The 26,164-nt window shown below is 36.1% G+C and overlaps 1 protein-coding gene across 1 annotated transcript in view; it reads right to left on the bottom strand.

Moving 5' to 3' along the window:
• PTPRO (protein tyrosine phosphatase receptor type O) overlaps window positions 1–24,553 on the bottom strand; it is a 265,264-nt gene extending 240,711 nt beyond the window's left edge. Inside the window, 3 exon segments of the mRNA XM_069491204.1 lie at window positions 3,852–3,957; window positions 3,959–4,138; window positions 24,372–24,553. Coding sequence (XP_069347305.1) covers window positions 3,852–3,957; window positions 3,959–4,138; window positions 24,372–24,553 — 468 coding nt within the window.
• Window positions 24,554–26,164: the final 1,611 nt, after the last annotated feature.

Raw genomic sequence — 26,164 nt, 5'->3', positions numbered from 1 at the left:
ATATTGTTTTTAATCACTTATGCATATATTATAGATGTGCATTTTCTTTGGAGCCAAAATGAGGCAGAGGTATAGTGTAAATTTTCTATTCTTTCATACAACAGTCTTTCATAAAACAAAGAACAAAAGCAAACATATGTTCACAGTGGGAAGGATTATCACTCAATCACCTGTAGTAGTAGGGCACAGTCAGCCTTTGCCAACTACTGGGGATGTCACATGTAAAAGGGTTTCTCTAAAAGATTGGCAATATAATTTATCAAAAGAGTAAGTTAACAGAAGAGTTAAGGGCAGGAAACTTCATTGTGAGGAGAAGCATCTAGGCTGCTCCGGAGAAATGAAAGGATGATAGTTCACCTGCCAACACTGAATAAATACGGATGAAACCTCAACACAGAAAGCAAAACTTTTTTGTGTTTTGTTTGTGTGTGTGTGTGTGTGTGTGTGTGTGGTGTGTCTGTGTGTGAGAAAGAGAGAGAGAGAGTAGGGGAGAGAGGAGCACAGGGAAGTTGAGAAAGCCAGACAGATCATGGAAAGTGGATATTTCTCTTGAATCTTAGTAGAATGGCCAGTATCACAACACTCATACTTTACAGAATCAAATGTAAATCTCTTTTGAAAAATACAACATTAAGGCCTCTTTCAAATTTAATGTTCTTTGATGATATTTCAGGTAGAAGCATAAATGAAAGGCAATATAGAGAGGGGATTAAAAAAGAAAGAAGGATACATGCCAAGCCTATGAGTTTAGGGAAACATTCCAGTTGACTAGCAATAAGCAACATTTCAGGGAAGGCGGACTTCAAATTCCCATGATGTCATATTCTATAATGTGCATCTTAGTTGACAAAGTACTGATATTGAGTAAACTGATACAGGAAGCCATTTTCAGGGAGAGGTTTACTGAAGATAGGATAGGTGAGAGAAGTTACATTGTTTTTACTGGGAATTGTAGGAAGAGGCACAAGCAGGACACTCACCATTTGCAGTCCTAGATGGAAGACTTTGAGATTGGTAGGTTCCCATTTGATAACAGAGTTTCATTTTTGTTTCTATGTTTTATACACACACACACACACACACACACACATATACTATCAATGTTGGTATAAAATTAAAAGTTTTCACGATGAATCTTGTGTTTACGCAACATCAGTTATGCAGATGTTAGCTTCATAATATGTAGTGGGTGATTCAGAAAATGTGAGACGCCTAATTATATGTGCCCATCACTAATCCATGGATAAGGAATGATGCACAAAGACCTTCCTGGCCAGTCACATTTAGGCTCCCTCAATGAAACTGGTTAAAGCCATTCACACAGATTCAAACTTTCCTATCACTTATATCCAAGTCTTTTTGACTTATGGAAAATGTAAAACCATAAATTTAGCCTCATACTTGAATTTCTCTGACTTATAGTCCTTAGGGATTTTCACTCATATGGAGAATACTCATGTGGAGTAGGAAAAAAATTATTGGCCACAATGAAAACTATGGAGGGTTTTTTTTTGTTTTTTTTGGGGGGGGGGGTGGTGAAGTTGGGAGAATGGTTTATTTCTAACTCAGGACACATGGATCTTTTTAGATTTTATTATTGAGATCCAGTTGACAATTTGGTATTTAATAATGAGATTTTTCCACATTCCTGTCACCACCTTTATGGTAGATCCATGTTACTAGCACTTATTCAGGACTTTGAATTCTAAAGTATCTCCAAATTATAGAGATTTTACTATATGTCAGATGCAACATGTAATATGCTATCCCCTAAATGTAAGACATTACTCTATGTGCCCAATTTGCCACTTTGAACATCTCTTGCCAACTGTAGCAAAGTATGATTAAATGAAATAACACATGGAATATCTGAAAGACTATCACCTAGTGGGTACTTATACACACATATATAAAATTTTCTTCCTTCCTCTGGTATATTTTATATTCAGGTGACAAAAAATATTGCATTCACATAAAACAAAAAGTAGTGATTTTTCTTACAAAATTATTTGTCTCATTACAATAATACTTCTTTAAATGGCAAGCTTTGTTAATGTGTTTATTCTGTGATGCAGTTTACCATAATTGACTTTACCTGCAAATGTTGACAAATATACGTATTATGTGAAAGAGGGTGGAGCTCCATTACAGTCACTGATGGTACTATTATGCCATTGCTGACTGCATTTCCTCATTCCGATATTGAGTCTTGAGCCAAACTTTTGCCATAATTTTTTCATTTTAATTGCAACACTCTACCCTCACTTCCAAATTAATCATTCTTCCACTTCTAGAATTCTCATCCATTATAAAAAACTCAAGTAAAAAAACTGCAGTTCTGACAATGGTTAGGTTTGGATCAGATGTCGTGCATAGAATTCTTAGCTGTTACTCAGTAAAATCTATGGTGACTTGACTTCTTATTTTGGGTTCATGACAAGTGTTGCATAGCTATAATAGTCATGACAGAGTTTGAAAAACAGTTAAAAAATGACTAATAGACAACTTAATAAGTCTAATACATTTGTGATGTGTACTAAAAAAACAACCTCCTGGAGTGAAAACATATGACTAAGCTTCTTATTTGCCATATTTTAAAAATAAAATGAGTATTGATAACTTAAGAGATAATGCAAAAACCTATTAAATGTCATTTAGACTCTTACTTATGCACTCTGTTGCTGTTTCCCCCTGAAACTATTTTTTTTCTCTTTTCCATTAAGATAAGTGAAAATATGGAGTATTTAAAATTAATGCTGTTCTTAATCCACTGATCCTGTTCCTCTATAGTCTTGTCAGGCATTCACAATTAATGGTGCATATAAGAAAGAAGTGACTCTTTAATATGAACACATTTGCAATCATCAATGTTTCATCCATTTCTAGGCTAGGTACCACTGTGGTGCTGAAAGGATAGCTCCGGGTCACCTGTCCACATTCCCGAGTTTGCTTCGCGATAAGGGAGAGGACTGATGACAGAACTACAGTAGACCCACTGAAAACACGAGTGACAGACAATCACTTCATAACTTCACACCACCTTCCAAAAAATCATCTAGCTGATATGTCCTCAAACATTTCAGCTACGGTATCCTTGCCAAACTGATTTTTTAAAAGCAGCCCCTTTCCTTTTCATTTTTCTCAAAGTAAAACCCCGAGGCAGCACATTCCAAGGAAGATAGGAAAAAGTTAATTATATATATTTTCCTACCATTAGATTTAGAGGTAGGATGCTCTGTAAATGTAGTGGAGAAAGTCTAGAGACTTTTTAAAGGCAATTCTCCGGGTGGAGACAAGACTTGGGCAGAGGAATCCACTCCAGGCTCAACCTGACACTCCTTACTCAAAGAAAATCCTGCCCTCCACCCAGCCCTGGCAGTCCATTTGTGGCCAGGGAGCTCAGTCCTCCTCCTCCCTCCCCCAGTGCCTAATTCCAGCAGAAGGTAAATTAAGACAAAGCAGCCGCACACCCCGCTGGGGGAGGGCGGAAAGGTTAAGCGGCGTTGGGGTGCAGTAGAGACCAGAAAGGAAAGTGACCTCATTTTGCCCGAGACAGCACTATCCAACAAGCCCACCTTTGATGTGGGTATCAGCGGCGGTAAGAGAGCACAAAGGGCGAAAGCTGGAGGGAGCAAACTTCCCTTATTCTTCCACCCCCATCCCTCAAGACCACCAGGAACACGCACACGCCAGGACAACAAAGCGTGCGCCCAGGCTGCACGGCGCGCACTTCCCGCAGCCGGGCCATCGCGCCCCGGGGCGCGCGGCTCCCGCACAGCAGAGCGAGGGCGCCGGAGCGCGGCTGCAGCCCGGATCGCCCGGGCAGGGGTTGGGTGGGAGAGTTCTCCTACCTTGAGCAGCACAAAGAGCCAGAGCAGAGACAGGAGGCGGCGGCCGCCGCGCGTCCTCGTGGGCAGGTGCCCCATCGCTGCGCGGACGGGGACCCGGGGGGGACAGCTGCACCAGCGGGTTCCCCCGGCAGCGGCTCACAATGGCGAACTGGGGCTGCAGCCTCAGACCCTGGACGCCGAGGTTGCTCCTGGCGGGCGCATGCTGCCTTTCCAGCCCTCCCCCTGCGCCTGCTCCCTTTCCTCTTCAGCGCCCGGGGTCCTCCAAGAACGTGCCAGGCGCTGCCGTTCTTTAATGGCTAAGGATGGAGAGGGTGGGGATTGGAGTGGGCGAGGCTCTGCCGCCGCTGCCACCGCGGCTGCGAGGTCGCGTGGAGAGGGAGAGGCGGGGGGCCCGCGCCCAGCCCTCAGTGGTCCTCCGGCAACAGGGACACTCTCACTCAGAGCTGAGACTCATAAAGTGAAAGCAGCCACCCAGCCCTCCCACCAGGGTAGACCAGCTGCCTCCTGCAGCTGGACAGCCTCCACCGCAGGCTCCGCCTCAACCCTTCCCACAGTCTCAGACTCAGGAGTTTTGCGGGTTTTCCCTGACCCCTCTTGAGCAATCGGACACCAGATCCCAGTTTCCTCAATCTTCCTACATCTGCCTTCAGTTGTAGTTATAACACTTGGGTGGCTGTGATTGTAGAGATGGAGTGTGTATGGGGTGTCTGTGTGTGAGAGATGGAAGGGTACTTCCCTCCCTTCCCCAGCTTCCGTTCTCTCCACCCCATCTGAACACTCTCATCCTCTCTGTTCCACACTCACCTAGGAAGAAATAGCATAATTATATAGGTTTTCCACGTAAAATCAGGAGTTCTTGTAAATTTCAGACTGCCCTTTGATTCAAACACAGGTTTGAATGTCGCAGGTCCACTTTTATGCAGTTTTTCTTCCACCTTTGCCACCCCTGAGACAGCAAGACCAGCCCTTCCACCTCTTCCTCCTCCTTGGCCTACTCAGTCTGTAGACTATGAGGATGAAGACCTTTACAATGATCCGCTCCCACTTAATGATTGTAAATATATTTTCTATTCCTTATGATTTTCTTAATAACATTTTCTGTTCTCTAGCTTACTTTATTGTAAGACCTCAGTATGTAATACACATAACGTACAAAATAGGTGTTAATCAACTGTCTATGTTATAGATAAGATTTCCAGTCAACAGTAGGCTATTAATAAAGTTTTGGGGGGAGTCAAAAGTTATATGCAGATTTTTGCCTGCACGGGGTCAGCCCAGCCCCTGCTATTTATAATTTTATTTAACAACATTGAATTTTTCATGAATAATTTATCTGGGACATTTTAGAATGGTAAGCAACAACTTCCAAGCAGCGTGCCCCTAATCCACTTATCTGACCCTTTTGTTGTTATGTGTATTTTTGGAAAGATGTCTGTCCAAAAAAACTATAGATTGCACTGTTCAGATATAAATCATCTCTGATTATCATGTAAATTACCCTTGCTGTGTACTGCAGTAATGGAACTTCCTATTTATCCTTGAGACATGCTTGGGCACCAGGAGACAGGATAGGTCACCTTGGTCCTGAACATAGGAGTGCAGTCACCAACTTTGTCTCGGTCACACAGCTAGGGAGTGGTGGCCTGAAAAAGACCCAGGGCTATGTTGACTGAACCTTTTATCCAATGAGCAGTGGCCCAACACTAATCATTTGGTTGTTGTATGTATATGTGTCTAAGGAAGTTTTAGATTGAGTAGATTTTCATGAGTATTTTTGTGCTAAATGTTCATACACATAAAATATAGAATGATGTTCTGAATTTATGTGAAAATATTATGTTTGGTATCTTCTTTAGAGGCTTCTTTTGTTTTCTTCTCCTTCCTCCTCACAAGCTCACTTGAGTGCCCTCATGACCACCCTTTTTTGGCCCAGGTCTTTCCTTTCTCTTGGGAAAATGTTAGCTGCACTCTCTCCCTCTGGGTCAGACTTGTGGACTACCTGAAAATTTTATTCTTGAGACTACACTTATAGGGTTTTGGTTTGAAATATTTTCCTTTTATTTTGAAGCTTCTGAGACAGCATTCTGTGCCCACCCACCCCTAGAAGTTACTATAAAGTAATCTAATTTCTAGAATTTAGTGTGTGTATAGTCCAGTGGCAAAATCACTCTCATAGGATGCCAACAATTCTTTTGAGTAGAGTTTGGTTTTCAAGCATGTGTGTGTCTGTGTTGTGAATTATGGCTCTATAGGATATTCGTTGTGTGTATGGGTGCGCATGTCATGTATATATATGGATATAGCCTTTTGTGATGTATGTAGGACATTAGAAAGCAATTCTGACCATACATTAAACTTGCAAATACAAAAAGAACATTCACAATGATACATACTTTTAAATAATTATATTTTTCCTGTCTTTTTATTTTTATCACAATTTGCTTAGCTCTTTCTGCCCTCGTATGTATGTACATATGAACCACTTTGAAGAAGCAATAACAATAACCAGTAAGTAGTAAAGGATCACCCAGTAAAGCATTAGTAATTAGCATTACTAATATTTTATTAGTAATACTGTGATTAGATGGCCTGAAGACTGAAGGTATTGTTTATAATCATAGAAAATTTCTTTTCTAGAGAAGAGTATTTTACATAGATATTGCTGGACAAAATAGTTTCAATTCTTTTTATTGCATGTAAAACATAAGAGTCTGATGAATTTTCCTAGAAGAGACACCCATGAAGAATATGATTGCTGTATCATCAGCAGTGTGGGGTTTTTAATACACAGAGCATGGTGCGTGTGTGTGTGTGTGTGTGTGTGTGTGTGTTTGTGTGTGTGTGTTTGAAATATTGACTAGTTTTTCAATGCAATACTGCCAAAGTATGGTAAATCTTATTATGCTATAATCAAGATTCCAAATCAACAAGAATGGTCAGAGACAGCATATAATACATATAGTAATTTATGTTTCACCAATTGTTTCACATGGTTGTGTTCCAATTTTATTATCACAATACTGTTAGGTAAAGAAGTCTGAGATCATTATCACCAACTATTTTCCCCTAATGCTGCTTTTCCTAGAGAAAGATAAACACAGAAAAAAACCTAGAATCTCTTACATGCTGAAAGACAAGCATTTAAAAATAAATTCTCACAAATCAAAATAAAGATCTGTACTTCCTTTGAAATAATAATAAGAGGGTTCATGATCAAGAAACTGGAAGGTCTTTTTAAAATTTGTAAGAGGCTTTTTTTTAAATCAGGATAAGCTATCTTTTCCTAAATATGTAAAAATTTATCCATGCCTATGTGGTTCACATCTATCTCTTCTATAGAAAGAGATGCAATAGCAGCTATAGAGAAGTAGCTAGAATCCCTGGGAGAGGTTTAATGAGGAGTCAAATGGAACTCATGCAGTGCCCTTGCCAATGAAGCTCAATTCTGTCCTCCAGGGACCAACTCTAATGTAGTTCAGTGTGTTTCGTCCTGGCTTCCACTACTGAAATAGCCTACGAGGCTGTCAGCAGTTTCCGCATTAGATAGTTGTATTTATGGGGGATGCTCCACGACAAATAATTTACTTTATATGGAATGCAGATAAGAACTCAAGCCATTGATCTCCAGACTTCATTCCATGTGAAAAGCACAGTAGTAGCCATTCAGTTTGTATATCTCATGTGTTACAATATTTGCAGTCTATGAACTGTAGATTATACGTAATACGTTCTTAGGATAAGATGACCATGCAGCGTTCTGATTTTCAATTTATTTGAGCATTTTAAAATCGTTCTCTTGATGACTACTGGTTTCTCTCCTAGAAAACGTGTTGAAATTCATAAATTTGGTGTCTGTCAAAATGAGAATGATTGACAACTCTCAGGTGAAGAGCATGTTCCAACTGCCAAGACTTACTATTCTTGCCACACTTGAAAAGCAGTGAAAAACACTACAGAAGATCATTTTTGATTTTACATAGACAGTCTTTTCCCATTACCTCTTTTTTTCCCTAAACAATTCCTATTAATGGATCTATCTTATTTGTACTTGACTCTTACATGGTTTTATTTTTTTATGTTTTTTTATTTTTTTTATTTTTTTTCCCCCTTAATACATTCTGCACAGATCTGACATGGTTTTAAAGATAATCAAATAAGAATATTGCATTACAAGGTATAGGTTTTATAACACAAAATCATCTACTTAAAGTAATAAGAAAACATATAGAACACACGAGCATACAGTTTTTCATTGGACACAAATTTCAGGCTATAGGATAAATAACAGTAAAGTAGGAAAGCATATTGTCATTTTTTAAGATATTATATCTCCTCTCAGTCATACACTATGATTACTGTTTGTTGTTAACATTTCATTTAATTGCCCTAAAATTTTAATAAAAGACACTAAACTGCCTTAGGTTATGCAATTTTATCCCATATTTTGTTTAAAGATGATGCTTTGGCTCGTGAACTTCTATATTTTTTCTGAGTATTTCAGACATTGCTACCATCTACTTACTTGGCTTTTCTTCATACCTAGGTTTCTTGACTAATTATAACTTAAAGTATTAGCATCTCACATGGGTGGATTCACTTTAGTTTGACAAAAAAGCAACAATAGAACTTGAGTGTAATTTATAGCTAAAGCAAAACATACTGTGTATTTACTAAGTGGAAATGGTGTGTGCTGATTCTTCACTTCTTATAAATGTATAATTATGGAAAATTTGGTGATGGTGATTTCAGGTGCTTTGTAAAAACATGAAAATATTAATCACATGCTTTGAAAATGCCTTAACTGCTAAGGACTCTACCAATAGGTATGATAACATTGCTTTGACATTTATACTTCAAATCAATCACATCAAGTCAATTTTATGCTCACATTACATAGTTAATAATGCCCCCAAATCTAACTGTGGAAGAAGCGGTAAAGATGACTGTAGTCTGAAGAGGGCTAGGGGATGCCACTGATAGATTAGTGTCATTATCTGTCTTAGAAGAAGGATCTAGAAAGAAAAATTTTGAGGAAGGCATAAATGCTCTGGAGAAAATTACAATGCCCAAGGGAAGACTGAAACATCCTCCTCCTAAAAAGATGGAAAGAAAAGGCAAAACAGGGAAGTCACACATTTCTAGGTAGTCTTACTTAGTTTACCTGTCAGAGGAGCAATTTGGAAGAGGAAGTGGAATGTAGAGATTTCACCTGTTTTGTTTGGTAATTTGAAAAGTGGAGAAATTACAAGGGTAAGCACTTAACATATATTAGAGGATGATTTGAGTGAAATCCAATCAGAGATCAATATGCGTCTCACTCTACAATGACTATTTCCAACCTTTTCTACTCAACTCAAACCTCCAGGTCCCTGCCCTGCAGACCCCCTCAGTGCCTTGGCGTCACCTTCTGCCTTACAGAGGAAGTACAGACCATCAGGTGATAACTTTTTCATCCTCCTTGACAGTAAGCGTAATCCCCCCAATACTTCCCTCCCATTCTATCCCTTTCTGTCTTGCTGAGAACAAGACTCTCTTTCTCAATAACCATGAAATCTCACCATTAGTCTCAACTATTTTCTGAAGCTCCTTCTTTCCAGACTTCCCTGTCCTCTTATTTTTAAGCTCTCCCTTTTGATGGATTCCATAATTTAAGGCTTCATAGCCCACCTAGTATTTTCATTATGGATATTTTATTTTTACTTTTTCCATGATTTGCTTAATGAATGTCTCCTTTATTAGAGTGTGAACACTGCAGGATCAAAGATTATGCCAGGTACTTGCTTGCCATTTTCTCCTGAGCACTCAGTTCCGGGAATAAAGTAGTATATGGGTTGAATGAATGAAGTAGAATCATTGCCAATAATAACTGTGCTATCAAATATTGGAATATAAAATATTTATTTTAATGTTTTGGTTTAAATGTTTAAGATGAGAAATCAAACTCTACTCCAGGTTCACTTCAACTTTTTTTTTTTGGAAACAACTAATAGGAGGCAGCGAGGTAACAATATCTGCACATGAATTATCCCGGGAACCTTGTTCAGCACAAAAGGTTGGTGAGTGATCAAGGAGGGGAACACAGAAGGGCAAGTGATTTTTATTAGCATGATAATTTTATTCAAAATCCAGGCAATCTCACAACTTGTAAATGGGTAGACAAACCATAGTCCATACATCCAATTGAATATTACTCGGAAATAAATATAAATGAACTACTGATATGGGCAACAATGTGAATGGATTGCAAATGCATCTTGCTAAGTGAAGTCAGACTTGAAAAGTCACAAACTGTGATATTCCATCTATACGTCATTTTAGACATGGCACAACTGTAGGGGAAAATGCCAGATCAATGGTTGCCAAGGACTGGAGGTGATGGAAGGGGTTGACTAAAAAGGAACATAAAGGAACTTGTGGGGTAAAAAGTTATAGATGAAAATATTCTAAATCTTTATTTGGTTAATAATCACATAACTATGCATTTGTCAAAACTTATCAAACTTAACACTAAAAAGAATGAATTTTATTATATTTTTTAATTAAAAAAAGCAAACAACAACAACAAAACAAATAAATAAACACTGCAGAAAAGAATCTAATATGGTCAAAAATCATTCTGACCTGTGAAAAATTACTTTCTTAAAAAGACAATATTACTTTGCACCCTTTGACTAATACCTCCAGAGATCTGCTGTACTGATAGTGCCTACAGTGACCAATACTTTATTGTATATTAAAAATTTGCTAAATGGATAGCTCTTATGTTGTGTTCTTATCATAACATAGTAATAATAATAACAAATAAGGAAGGAAGAAATTTTCAGAGGGAATGGATATGTTCATGGCGTAGATTGCAGTGATGGTTCATGGGTGCATACTTACCCCAAACTCATAAAGTTGTATATACTAAGTATGTGCAGCTTTTGTATGTCAATGATACCTCAATAAAGAGATTTAAAAGAAAAGGCATTGTTACTGTATGATTTGTGAGTATCATCATTTTAAAGATAGTTTCAAAATCATTAGCACTCAGTATTTTAGAACAAGTTCTATTAATATTTGTTTATGTGATTGGCTCTCTCAAATTATCTAATAATAAAAACTCAGAATTAAGCCTATGAAATTTCTTAGCTCTCTTCCCTTTTGTCTTTTAGCTGAGAGATTTGTAGGGGTTATTTATTAAGTTATTCATCAAGCATATATTTTTTAACTCCTGCCGTTTGAGGCACTACTAAGATAAATAAGATAAAACTGTTGACTTGAGACAACTTGCAATTTGTTAGGTAAGATAGCACACTAAAAGAACTACAAACAAGATAAAATACAGAAAGTAGAAACAAAGATACAGAGACAAATGCTGACAGCTTCAGGGAAGGTGAAGATAACTTACAGGTGTACAAATCCTGGAAGCTGGAAAGCCCAGAGTATATCCTAAAATAAAATATAACAGTACAATTAGGGGAGTTTGGGCTGATATGATTGGCATGTAGAAAGCTCCTCACTCAGTAGTGCCTGTGTTTGTCTCTTCCTGCTAGCTGTACCACATTTTTGCAAATTTCTCTTGTAGTTAGGTGTTGAGATAAGTCTGAGTCATGGTCCATAGAATGGGCAGAAATGACATGCACTTTTAGGCCTTGTCCATAAAACCTCCATGCACAATCCCAGAGAAGTGAAGAACCATAAAATGAAAAGAACCTCGATGCCTGGGTATGTGCAAGAGAAAGAAAACATCAGCCAACCTGCTTGGGACCATTATCTGCAAGTTGGAGAGGTGTATTTAGCCCAGCAGATAATGAAAGACAAGGTTGAGGGAACTGGGAGTACTGAAATGTTTTATAGAGAGGAGTGACATGATCAGAACTGGATCATTTAGGAAAGCTGGTCTGAGTATATGTTTTATTAAGGTGCATTGGCAAAAAGAAAAGATCAAGGTATTCTAAGATCTAATAAAAGTATAATTACAATAAGAGTTTGTGAAATCCAGATTTGGAAAGGAAGCATGTGAAGGCAGAAGAAAAGGAAGATGTGGGAAGACAAGGAATGTTCAAACCTACTCTGAGCCCTTAATAGCCCGCTACTCACCCAAGACCATGCTGTAGGCAACACTCCCCAACATGTTAGCACCAGGAGAAACTCTCCAGGTTCCACTTCACACCTCTGGAATCCACTTGCTCTGTTGAGATTTCAAGTTGTCTTATGCCTGATTTCTACTCTCTGCTCGTTACCTTCACACCGTCCTTCCTTTTGTTTGCTTGCTTGGTTTACCGTTCCTTGACGTTTCACTTGGGAACATTTAGCTCATGAACTCCAGGTTCTGGAGCCTCAGTCCTTTCTCACTCCCAGCTCCCAGAATCCCACCCCCATGTGTCTGAGAGTGAGGTCAGAGAGGAGGATGTAGTTATGCAAATAGTAGGTCCATCAAGAGTGGAGAATTAATACACTTAGAAATTGTGGCAATATGGTTGAAAATGAAGGCTTCCAATTTTGAGAGAAATGTGTCTTGAGAGTCATTTATTTTCAGTTTCTCCTCAACTTAAAAAAACTTTTAAATCTACAGAAAAATTGAAAAACTAATACAGTAAATGATCACAGTCTAGTTAATGATAAGCATGAAGATATTTAGGGATGAGATGTCCTGATGTCTGCAGCTTTGAAATGCATAAAAACAAGATAGCTTGATGGATAGATATGTGATGAGGCAACTTTAACAAAATGTTTTCAACTATAGAATTTAGTCAGTGGGTAGAGGGACCCACCTTCCCTGAGATCAAGGGGGCTTCACACATCAGTTGAGCAAAATTAGGATTCTCAGCAATAGTGAAGAAGGCAGGGTAGGGATAGGGCTGTTGGATAGGAAATAAAATGTGCCTAGAAGAATAACATTGGAATGGTTTCCAGAGTACTTAACTGTAAAACCAAAATGTTAAGTTTTTAGGTACAAGTTTCTCACTAACCAATCATAAGTCAACACCAGATGGTCCTTTGAAGTTTCCTCAGTAGTGTCACATGGGCCGATTAGTTTGTCTTTTCCAGAATGTAATATAGTTGAAATCATGCGGTGTGTACCCTTTTAAACTAGCTTCTTTCACTTAGCAATATGCATTTAAGATTCCTCCATGGTTAATTTTATTTATTTATTTTTTTTGGCCTAATAGCTCATTTATTTTTATCACTATATAATATTCCATTGTATGGATTCAACAGTTTATCAATTCACCTACTGAAAGAGCTCTTCTTGGTTGCTTCCAAGTTTTGGCAATTATGAATAAAACTGCTATAAACATTCAGGTTCAGGCTTTTATGTAGACATATATTTTTAACCCAATGGGGTAAATACCTATAAGTGTGATTGCTGAATTGTATGGCAATATATGTTGGCAATATATATATATGGCAAGGATATGTTTAGTTTTGTGAGAAACTGCCAAACTGTCTTCCAGAGTGGCTGTACCATTGTGCATTCACACCAGCAATGGATGAGAGTTCCCACTGCTCCACACCCTTGTGAGCATTTGGTGTTGTTAATGCTTTGGATTTGAGCCATTTTAGTAGGTATGTAGTAGTATCTCATTGTTTTATTATAATTTGTAGTTCTCGAATGATATATGATACTGAGCATCTTTTCAGATGCTTATTTGACATCTCTATATCTTTTTTGGTTAGATGTCTGTTCAAATATTTTTCCCATTTTTAAAAATTCAGCTGATTGCTTCCTTACTGTTGAATTTTCAAAATTTTTTGTATATTTTAGGAAAAAGTGCTTTATAAAACATGTGTTTTGGAATTCTTTTCTTCCAGTCTGTGGCTTGTCTCTGCATTCTCTTAACAGTATGTTTCACTTTTAGTGTTGATAAAGTTCAACTTATCAATTTTCTCTTTAATGGATTAGTCTTTTGGTGTTGTATCTAAAAACTTATCACCAAGGGTCTCCTAGATTTTTTTCATTTAATATGTTATTACCAGTTACCATAACTATTTTTTAATATTCCAATTGTGCAATTTAGGTTGTATGAATCTCTTTAATATTGCTTCTAGGTCATTTTTACAGGAGCCCATTAATCTTTGACTATTTTCTTACTTTATTGTTTATATGAACAGTTTAAAAATCTGTCCTTCAGATATGACAAATTAACATGGATTTGAAAAATAATTCATTAATTTATTCAACAAATATTTATTGTGCCCTTACTGTATATCAGGCTCTGTTCTAGCGCTCAGAATACACAGAACATTTAAGCAGAAGGAATAGAACATAGAAAGCCCCTGAGGCAGTGATGTGTGTGCTATGATCAAGGAAGAGCAAGGAGGTCAGTATGTTTGCAATGGAATGTGCAATTGGTAGTAGATAAGAGTAGGGTATGTCGGGGGATGATTGCATAGGATCATAAAGATCCTTGTAAGGACTTTGGCTTTTTACCTGAGAAATAGGAAATCAGTCCAGAGTCTTGAGAAGAAGAGTGATGTCATCTAACTTAGATGGTCACTCCGCTTCTGTGTTGGCAAAATACACTTGGAAGAGAAAATTAGAAGGCTAGTTAGAAAGCTATTAGATACTACAGGTAAGAAATAATGTGTAGTGGGGATGCTAACAAATCCTGACTATAGATGGGTTTTTGTGACACGGAAAATAAGATTTGCTCATGAACTAGATAGAATGAGAAAAAGGGAGAAATCAAGGACAATACCTGGGTTTTTGGCCCAGACCGAAAGGATGGACTTGTCATCATTTGAAAAAGGAAAACAGAAGTGGTGCAGATTTTGAGGGAAGATTAGTTCCCATCAGACATATCAATTTTGAGATATTTATTAACATCTAAGCAGAGATGTTAAAGAAGAATTAGACAAATTATTCTGGAAATGAGAGGTTAGATCTGGACTTGAGTAATACATTGAGGCATCTTCAATGTATAAAATGGTTTTTAAAATTCTGAAACTGTCTGAAATCACTAAGGGAAAGCGTAGGCACCAAAGAAAAAAAAATCCAAAGACTGAGAATTACTCAAATTTTCATTTTCTGGCTTTGCAGAATACAGCAATAGGCTCTCTGGAAATAGATGAAGGGAAAAATCCTCCTTCTCCCCCTCCATCAAGATGAAGACAAATTGTCCCCTATACATAAATCTATGGAGGGCTTCTCTTCAATAGCTATAGCATCATAATCTCTTTATAAAGCAGGTATCATAAGCTAACTTAATGGAGCAATCCAAAATGTATTAATAAATATAAGTACTAGCATAAAAATTTCTGTGTGTATGGAATTTATTAAACATTTTGTCAATAGTATTTCAGTTTTATTAGGCTTAGTATTTCTTTTATTATTACCTAATCTTTAGTTAGGAAAAATCTCTCATTCATTCATTTGCTCTTTTATTCAATAGATATTTATTAAGTGTTTATTATGTGTCAAGTAGTTTTGGCTAGGTCTTGTGGCTATAACATAGTTGGTTTTATTTTATTTCTATTCCTTATGTGTGTGTGTGTGTTTGTGTGTGTGTGTGTGTGTGTGTGTGTGTGTGTTTTTAGACAGAGTCTCACTCTGTTGCTTGGGCTAGAGTGCCATGGTGTCAGCCTAGCTCACAGCAAGTCAAAATCCTGGGCTCAAACGATCCTCCTGCCTCAGCCTCCTGAGTAGCTGTGACTACAGGGTGCATCCCCGCACCTGCCTAATTTTTTCTATTTCTAGTAGGGACGGGGTCTCAGTCTTGCTCAGGCTGGTCTTGAACTCCTGACCTCAAGAGATCCTCCCACCTTGGCCTCCCAGAGTGCTAGGATTACTGGCATGAGCCACTGCGTCCGTCCTCCTTATGTTTTCAAGAACTTGCCTTTGAATCTTACAAGGAAAAAAATCATAACCATTTTAAACATACCCCAGGGAGGCTTGGCTGCAGAAATTATAGCTGATCCCTGTGATGGAGTATTTTGTATGTAACAACAGAATTGTAAGAGAATATTTAATGATTCAGAAAGATGTTCCCAGAGAACTGTTATAGTGAAATATCCTCTAATGAAACAATGCATGTTGTATTACAAATATAAAAGTATGTAGATACCTATTTATTAAAAATTTATTTTGTCAAGTAGTGTGCTATCAGGAGTGGTATTAGCATTTTAACATTATTTTCTTACATTAACAATTTTTATAAAATATTTTCTATTATAATCATGTACAATTGATATAAAAATAGATGTTTAAAATTAAAAAAACTTGTCTTTGAATTTATTTGAGCAGAAAGAAGGTGTGAATATGGTTATTTTTAGAGAGTTGAAATTAGATATACAAAAAGCAAACCTAGATGCCTCTACTGTCGTATAACTGCAGCAATATCAGCAAAATTTCATGTTCAGAAACTTTGTTGTAAGAAAATTATATTTTTAAAAATTTCCACTACTGGTACATCCAATCCAAGGATTTTATGAAGCAAAATGGGTTGAGTTACTTTGAGTTCAAGAAACCAATTATGTATTGAAGTCATGGAGTCCTTTGGCAACAACCTTGAGGAGCTGAAAGGTGTCTGGGAATCTCATTGCTTACTCTCACAGCTACTAATTCTTTTAGGTCTCCACTAATCCGTATCAACTCACACTGTTGAGTTTTTGATCCTAAACTAAACACACTGGCCTGTCCTTGATATCAAGAATCCTTGTTGTTTCCATTTGCCTAAATAGAAAACCTTAGTGTTACTTATGGTCATTTTCAAGGTGATAATACAAAAGAGAGGTAAACATTTTTTAAAAAAACTGCAGAAGATTTATTTCTAGACTCCAGGTTCCACAAATTAATAGGCCTTGTTGACTATGATCCAACAAAAAGTGATTCATTTGCTTTGATAACATATGTCCCTTCTTAATCTTCCTTATGACCTTCGAACTTTAAAATGGTAGAAGAATTAAGTTTACTCTAAATTACCATGTCATCTAATATCAGTAAAAGCAGCAACGAAATGACCTGCATTTCCATTTCTTAAAAACAAAATATCCAAAACCATTCTAAGTTTGTCATAAAGCATGAAATTACCTTCTATTACTGAGTTATTCAACGGAACTGGAGCATAAAGTAAAAGTAGAGATCCATATCAACATGAAGGAGAACACTTGTCTACTTACAGATGTGCAAAGAAAACTTTAAACATATGCCAAGCCCTGAGGAAGTACCAAAGCTGCTCTGCAAAGAAATAGTTAGAAGCCTCATGCTTCTGGGCAATGGAGTTTAGGAACTACTAATACAGGAAATTTCTGCTACAGAGAATGTAAGTCAACCCCAAACCAAAAAATTTTAAATGTCATTACTTGCTCGAATGAGAAAGACATACTTAGGAACACCGAGAGATCAATAACTAAATGTCAAGCTTTCCACAAATTGTTCATGACATTTGCATCTACCCAGTGAACTGTGGAAAATAATGGATGTCCTGAAATTTGCTGGTCTGAATTGTGGTATTTCACAAATTTAGAAAATAAATTATTAACACGTGTAACTTTAAAGATTAGCAAACATAAAATAAAATAAAGCTAAGGAAAGTTTAAAAAACACAATAACAAACAAAGTAAGCCTAATGTCCTCCCGGCTCATCCATGTTGTTGCAAATTGATCTCATAGAAGTTGAGAGTAGTATATTGGTTACTAGAGACTGGGGAGAATGAAGGGGAAATGTGGAAAGGTTGGTCAATAGGTGTAATGTTACAGTTATATAGGAGGAATAAATTCTGGTACTTTATTGCATAGTAATGTGACTATAGCTAACAATAATGCATTTTATATTTCAAATAGTTACAAGATTTTTAATGCTCTTGCAACAAAGAAATGATACATGTTTAAGGTGATGGATGTGCTAATTACCATGATTTGATCATTACACAATGTATACATATATTGAAACATCACATCGTACCCCCAAAATATGCACAGTTATGTGTCAATTAAAAAATAAGCAATCAAATATGAACTAAAATGTTGCTAAAATTATACATAAAAGTCATGCAATGACAGCATGGCTTAAGAAAATGCAAGTTTATTTTTCGGAAGGACTAAGTAAAGAACCGACTTTTTGTAAAATGGGCTGAGAAAAATGAATAAAGGCAAAAATATTGAAAACAAAAAATGAAACATAGTTCTTGATGTTAAGTGTTTTTAAGAACAGAAGCTCTTATAAAGAACTAATCCATTTGGAAACTTAGATGCAACATTCAATTTTCTCCTTTTAATCTTCTGGTATATTTTTCTATGTTATAAATTTTTCTCTAATTTAGATATGCCTCATAAATTGTGATGTTATCATTAAATTTAAAATTTTATACTTTCATTATGATGTTTGGACCCATGAATTTATGTAGAAGCATATTACATTTTTCCAGATTTATTTTTTAATTGACAAATAAAAATTGTATATATTTATGATGTACAACATGATCCTTTGAAATATGTATACATTGTGGAATGGCTAAATTGAGATAATTAACATATGTGTTACCTTACATACTTATCTTTTTTGGTGTTGTAAGAACATTTAAAAATCCACTGTCTTAGTAATTTTCAAAATACAATACATTGCTGTTAATTACATTGTACAATAGGTCTGAATTTATTCCTCCTGTCAAACTAAAATTTTGGATCCTTTGACTAACATCTCTCACTCCTACCCCCACCCTCACCCTACTCTCAGACACTGGTAACCACCATTCTATTAATACTTTCTGCTTCTATGAATTCAACATTTTTAGATTCCACATATAAGTGAGATCATGTGGCATTTGTCTTTCTGGCCTTTTTCCACTTAACATAATGTCTTACAGGTTTAGGCACATTGTGGCAAATGGCAAGGTTTCTTTCCTTTTTTCAGGCTGAATAATATGCCATTTTGTATAAATACCACATTTTCTTACTCTTTTCATTTGTCGATGGATACTTGGGTTGATTCCATAGCTTGGCTATTGTGAATAATACTGCAATGAACATGAGAGTTCAGATACCTCTTCAGCATAGTGTTGCTGGATCACATGGTAGTTCTTTTTGAAATTTTTTCAGGAACCTCCATACTCATTTCCATAATGGCTGTATTAATTTTACATTCTCACCAATAGTGTTCAAGGGTACCCTTTTTTCACATCCTCTCCAATGATTGCTAATAGCCATTCTAACATATGTGAAATGATATCTCATTGGTATTGTAATTTGCATTTTCCTGATGATTAGTGATGTTGAACATTTTTTCATGTATCTGTTAGCTATTTGTATGTTTTCTTAGGAGAAATGTCTATTCAGGACCTTTGCCCATTTTCTAACTGGGTTATTTTTTTTCTTGGTATTGAGTTGTTTGAGTTCCTTATATATTTTAAATATCATTCCCTTTGTAAATTTTTTACCCATTCCATAGGTTGTCTCTTTGTTGATCGTTTCCTTTGCTATGCAACTTTTTAATTTGATATAATCCCACTTGTCTGTTTTTGCATTTGATGCCATAGTTTTTGCTGTTATATGCAAATGGTCATTGCCCAGACCACCAGACCAATGTTATGGAGCTTTTCTCTGTTGTCTTCTAGTAGTTTTATGGTTTGGGGTCTTGTATTTAAGTCTTTTTTTTTTTTTTTTTTTTTTTTGGAGACAGAGGCTTACTCTGTCATCCCAGGTAGAATGTAGTGGTGTCATCATGGCTAACTACAATGTCTAACTCCTGGGCTCAAGCAATCCTCCAGTCTCAGCCTCCCAAGTAGCTGGGACTAAAGGCACACACCATGACGCCTGACTAATTTTTCTATTTTTAGTAGAGATGGGGTCTTGCCCTTGCTCAGGCTGGTCTTGAACTCCTGAGCTCAAGCAATCCTCCCAACTCAGCCTCCGAGAGTACTATGATTATAGTAGTGAGCCACCAGATCTGGCCTGTGTGTAAGTCTTTAATCTATTTTGAGTTGATTGTTGTGTATGGTATGAGTTAGGGTCTAACTTCATTTTTCTGCATGTGGATAGCCCAGTTTTCCCAACACCAATTTATTGTTAAGAATATTCTTTCCCCCATGTGCTCTTGATATCTTTGTATAAAACCAATTGACTGTAAATGCATGGATTTATTTCTGGGCTTGCTTGGTTTATGTGTTTGTTTTTATGCCAATGCCATGCTGTTTTGGTTACTATGGCTTTATAGTATATTTTAAAATCCAATAATGTTATGCTTCTAGCTTTGCTCTTTTTGCTCAAGATTGCTTTGGCTATTCAGGAACTTTTATGGTTCCATATGAATTTTAGGATTTTTTTTTTCTCTGTGAAAAATATCATTGGAATTTTGATAGGCATTGAATTGAATCTATTGATCTTTTTGAGTAGTATGAATATTTTAACAATATTAATTCTTTCAATATGAGGAGACAGGATATATTCCCATTTATTTATAACCTTAAATTTCTTTCATCAGTGTTTTATAGTTTTCAGTATATAGATCTTTCACCTCCTCGGTTAAATTTATTCCTAAGTATTTTTTTTTTTTGAAGCTATAGTAAATGGGATGGTTTTCTTGATTTCTTTTTCAGATAGTTTTTTGTTAGTGAATAAAAATGCTATTGATGTTCGCATGTTGTTTTTGTATCTTGAAACTTTACTGAATTCATTTGTTAATTCTAATAGTTTTTTGGTGGAGTCTTTAGGGATTTTTTTTATATATAAGATCATGTTGTCTGCAAACAAAGACAATTTAACTTTTTCCTTCTTAATTTGGATGCTTCTTATTTATTTGTCTTGCCTAATTGCTCTGGCTAGGACTTTCAGTACTATGTTAAGTAGAAGTGGCAAGAATGGGCAGCCTTGTCTTGTTCCTGATCTTAGAGGAAAATCTTTCTACTTTCCCTATTGAGTATGTTAGCTGTGGGCTGGTAATATATGGCCCATATTATGTTGAGGTATGTTTCTTATATGTCTAGTTTGTTGAGAATTTTATCATGAAGGGATGTTGAATTTTGTCTAACACTTTTTCTGTATCTATTCAGATGAAAATATGAATTTAATCCTTCCTTCATGTGGTATATGTGGTTAATGTGTATATCACATTTATTATTTTGCATATGTTGAACCACGCTTGCATCCCTGGAGTAAATCCTACTTGATCATTATGAATGATCCTTCTAATGTGCTGGCAAATTTGGTTTGCTAGTAATTTGTTAAGGATTTTTTTCATATATGTTTATCAGGGTTATTGGTAGTTTTCTTTTCTTGTCATGTCCTTGCCTGGCTTTATTATTAAGATAATGCTGGCCTCAAAAAAAAAAGTTTGGAGGAATTCCCTCCTTTTAAATTTTTCAGAAGAATTTGAGAAAGATTGGTATTAGTACTTCTTTAAATGTTTGGTAGAATTAAGCAGTGGAACCATCAGGTCCTAGGCTTTTCTTTGATGAGTGACTCTCTATAACTGATTCAACCTCCTCACTGATTATTGATCTATTAAGATTTTTTATTTCTTTATACAGGCAGTCCCTGGGTTAGGAATAGCCAGACTTACATCATTCCATACCTATGAATGGGCTCCCAAGTCTCCCCATAAAGATAATTTATAATTAAATAATTAAATTAATAATTTGGGAACTAGTTTCTGTCATGCATGTAACCAAATCTACAAGGCATGAGGGTTTGTTGGTGCGGTATCTTTACTCTAATGGCTAGTCTCATTGTTTATATGATCACTTATACACAGCATTACTTTCATATTAACTTTTTTATTTGATTTTGTGAGTCTGTGTTTACATTTATGACCATGCCTTCAAGGTGAAAGTCCACTGCAAGTCCAGGTGAGCCTGCAGGGAAGAGAAAGGTGATTATAATGGAAATGAAAGTCGACATAATTAAGCATTTGGAGAAAAGCCAGACACCATCATTCATGGGAAAGTGTTAGGCTTCAGTAACTTGACTATCAGAACAATTATAAAGGATAAAGTGAGAATAATGGAACATATGAAAGGTAGTGCTCCAATGAAAGCACCAATTATTACTAAGCAGCATAGTGGATTAAGTATTGAAATGGAAAGGCTATTATTGATTTGATTAAAAGATCAAAATAAGCATAACATTTCTATTAGCCTATGAATTAGAAGGAGCACGATAGTTTCTGTAACATTATTACAGCACAGGGGTATTATTATTATTATAGTATTACACTGTATTATTGTTATCACAGATGAGCCATTATAGTATAATTATTATTACCATATATGTACTGTTCATCAGGGATCTAAGTTACATATAAATCTGACCTAAAGACATTCTCAGGAATGTATCTCACCCATAACCCAGGGACCACCTATAATTCAATCTTGGTGGATTATGCATTTCTAGGAATTTATCCATTTCTTCTAGATCACACAATTTGTTGTTATATAATTTTAATAATAGTCTCATAATTTTTTGCATTTCTGTGCTGGTCTTGTGCTGCGTAAGACCTAGACGCTGGGACTGCAGGTGCAAGCCTGGAGTCTGTGGCCCCAGACACCTAACAATGTGGCTGGCCTGGAGCCTGGGCCAATTTGAAGCATGAGAACACTTGGGCCTGTCTGGTGGAGGGCCCAACCTAGAGACTGCATTTGTGGGCCAGCCTGGAGTTTGGGGCCATAGGGGCTGGCCTAATGTTGGAATTGGCCCAGAAGTTCAAGAAGCAGATAACAGCCTGTAGTTTAAGGCTATGAGGGCCTACCTGACACTGAGTTTTACTGGGATGGGCTTAGTGTTGGGGTCCAAGGCAAAATCTGTTACTCAACAGCTCCCTTTTTCCCCCACATGGTGAGTACATCTCTCCCCACTATGCTGCCTGGGGTTGGAGAAGGAGTGATATGGATAATGTGAAATTTTCCTTCCTACCCTCTTGAATGTATCTTTTCTTATTCTGTGCTACACCTATGTGCTGTAATCTCTCACTAGGCTTCCCTAGTTCTTGTGAAGGTATTTTTGTGCATAGATAATTGATCAAATTAATGTTTCTGTAAGGGGATGTGTTCTGGAAAGTCCTATTCTGCTGTCTTGCTATCTTCTAGATTGCATTTTTTTAATTAGGTATTAATTTGCAAACAAAATGCTCAGATCTTAAGGTTATAATGTTATGAGTTTTATGTCTTATATAAACACTCCTCTATCTTTATATAAAATATTTACAACACCCTGCTAATTTGCTCATGATCCTTTGCAGTATATGACTCCCCTACCTCCTAGAGGAAACTATTATTTTGATTTCTGTTATCATATAAATGGATTATAAGGTATATACTTTTTTGTATCTGGCTACTCTTGTTCCAAACAACATTTTTGTGTTTCACCTATTTGGTTGTACATGTCATCTTTTTATTTTTTTTGCAGTGCTTGCTAGAAAATTCCATTTTATAAATATACTTCAATAGGTTTACTCATTCTGTTGTTGATGGATATTTGGGTTATTTTTAATTAATGGCTATTTATAAATAAAAATGCTTTGAATATCCTTGTATAAGTGTTTTTGTGGACATATATAATCATTTCTCTTGGGTCATTTCTGCCCTTGTCTTCATTGTTTTTTTTTTTTGTTTTGTTGTTTTTGTTGTGGAACTTGAAGATCTCATTCGAAATATTTATGGAGAATCATATGCCCAAGAAAATAAAAAATAATTAAGATGAAAAAAGAGCAGGAAGAAAAAAAAGGTGGTGGAGGAAGAGAAAAACAAGAAGAAGGAAGAGGAGGAAAAGAAGAGAAAGAGGAAGAAAAAGGAGAGGGAGAAGAAATAGAAGAAAACTCCATACAAGATATAAAATATTATGAGTCTATGTGTTAAGAAAGCATACTATTCAAACAAGGATAGACGAATAGAATAGTGGAACAGAATAAAGAGCTAACAATCAGGCTCTCATAAAAATGAATACTTGGAAGACACAAATCACCAATATCATAAATGAAACAAGGGATATTATTATAAATTCTATAGCCATTAAAAGTATAATAAGTAAATACTAGAATGAGCTTTTCAAGTTCCAGAACCACATAAAAAAGGGGAAATTTGCATTTGTCATGGTGATCTGGACAGTTTCAATTCTTAAAAGTTTTCTGTTTAGATCAATGAGGATATTTTAAAATATAGACTTTTTGATATTGTATAAAGTTATATTCAATTTTTGGAAGAGTTACATGACTCAATGAACCAATACGTTTTAAGTGACCAATAAACAATATTACAAAATCATGCATGGATAAACTATTAATAAAAAATGCAAGATAGACCAATATATTTTAATGTGAGTATGAAAATGCATTCATATAGTTTCCAGTTCCTCATTATGACTAACTTTTTTTTTTACTTCAAAGTATCACGGTGGTACAAATGTTTTCAGTTACATGGATCACTTTTGTAATGCCTGAGTCAGAATTAAAAGTGTGCCTGTCACCTAGATGGTGTTCATTGTACCCATTAGGTAGGTTTTTGCCCATCCTCTCTCTCCGCTTCCCCCCCTGCCTGATTTCCTTTGAGATTTACTTCCCTCTATGCACATGTGTGCTCATCAGTTAGTTCCAATTTAATAGTGAGTACATGTGGTGTTTGTTTTTCCATTCTTTAGATACTTCAGGATAATGGTCTCCATCCACCCGGATTGTTGCAAAAGGCATTAAGTCATTCTTCTTCATGGCATATATATACCACTCCATGGTATACATATGCCACTCTTTGTTAATCCGCTCATGAATTGATGGACATTCGGGTTGATTCCACATCTTTGCGATTGTGAATTGTCCTGCAATAAATATTTACATGCAGGTGTCTTTTTGATAAAATGACTTCATTTCTTTTGGGTAAATATCCAGCAGTGGGATTGCTGGATCAAATGGAAGATCAACTTTTAGTTCTTTGAGGAATCTTTGTACTGTTTTCCATAGAGATTTTACTAATCTGCAGTCCCACCAACAGTGTATAGGCATTCCTTTCTCTCTGCACCCATGCCAGCATCTATCATTTTTTGACATTTTAATAAAAATCCTCCTGACTGGGGTAAGGTGACATCCCATTGTGATTTTGATTTGCATTTCCCTGATAATTAGTGACGTTGAGCAGTTTTTCATATGTTTATTGGCCATCTGTCTATCATCTTTTGAAAAGCTTCTGTCCATGTGTCTTGCCCACTTTTTAGTGGGGTTGCTTGATTTTTTGTAGAACATTAGCTTGTAAAGTTTTAGTGCAGTATCTGTCTTAGTCCCTTTGTATTGCTATAGCAGAATACCTGAGACTGGATAATTTATACAAAACAGAGATTTAATTCTCACAGTTCTAGGAGATGGAAAAATCAAGGTCACAGGGCCCACATCCAATGAGGTCCCTCTTGCTGCATCATTCCATAGCACAAGGCAGAAGGGGAAGAAGCACTGGAGAGAAAGAGCAAAAGAGAGGGGACCAAACTGATTCTCTTTTGAGGACTCACTCCTGAGATAGCTAGTATGCTCCCACAATATGACATTAATCCATTTATGACGGCAGAGCCCTCATGATCTAATCACCTCTTAAAGATCCCACCTCTCAAACCTATTGCTTTGGAGATTAAGTTTCCAACACATCAACTTTGGGGAACACATTCAAATCATATCAGTATCAAAGAAAATGATCAGTTTCAGATAATTTTGCAATTATCTGAGAAAGCTATTAAATAATCCTCCCTTTTCTATGTACCTATCTGTGTGAGTCTGGACATATATTTCAACAAAAACAGTGTATTTCAACAGATCAAATGCAGAAACAGTAATAATAATTAAGGTCATTTTTATTGAGCTAAACATTAAAAAATATATGCAAAAATATGAAACAATGCCATAATTATCACTAATTTTTTGTTGTGAAAAATGTTATTTTACTCTAAAGATGTTATTTATATTGGCATGTAATAGATTTATTGTTTTAAGTGAATTAACCAATAAATAATTTTAAATTCCCTCAGTTTAAATTTCTAATTTTTTTTTAAATTTCAGAATATTTTGTGGGTACAGACGTTTAGGTTATATATATTGCCTTTGCACTGCCTGAGGGGAAAAAATAAATAAATAAATAAAATTTGAATTTGTTAAGTAATGACAGATGTAACCTACATAAACCAAGCTCCTTGAAATCCTCAATAACTTAAAGAGTATCAGGAGGTCCTGAGACCAAAAAGTTTGAGAACCACTACCATTTACACCTTTCTAAAGGTGTAAAAAACTCTTATAAACTACTGTTTTTTATACTATACTGCCCTCTTCAGAAAGCAATTCTCGTAGCAGTTTTTCCTATCCACTTACATATATGGATATCTTTATACATGAGTAGGATCACACTGTATATATTATTCTGAAAATTTCTTC

This window comes from Eulemur rufifrons, chromosome 16 (genome assembly GCF_041146395.1).
Source record: "Eulemur rufifrons isolate Redbay chromosome 16, OSU_ERuf_1, whole genome shotgun sequence".
Lineage (NCBI taxonomy): Eukaryota > Metazoa > Chordata > Mammalia > Primates > Lemuridae > Eulemur > Eulemur rufifrons.
Note: the sequence above shows the minus strand (reverse complement) of the source record. Positions and strands in the feature narration are given on the sequence as shown.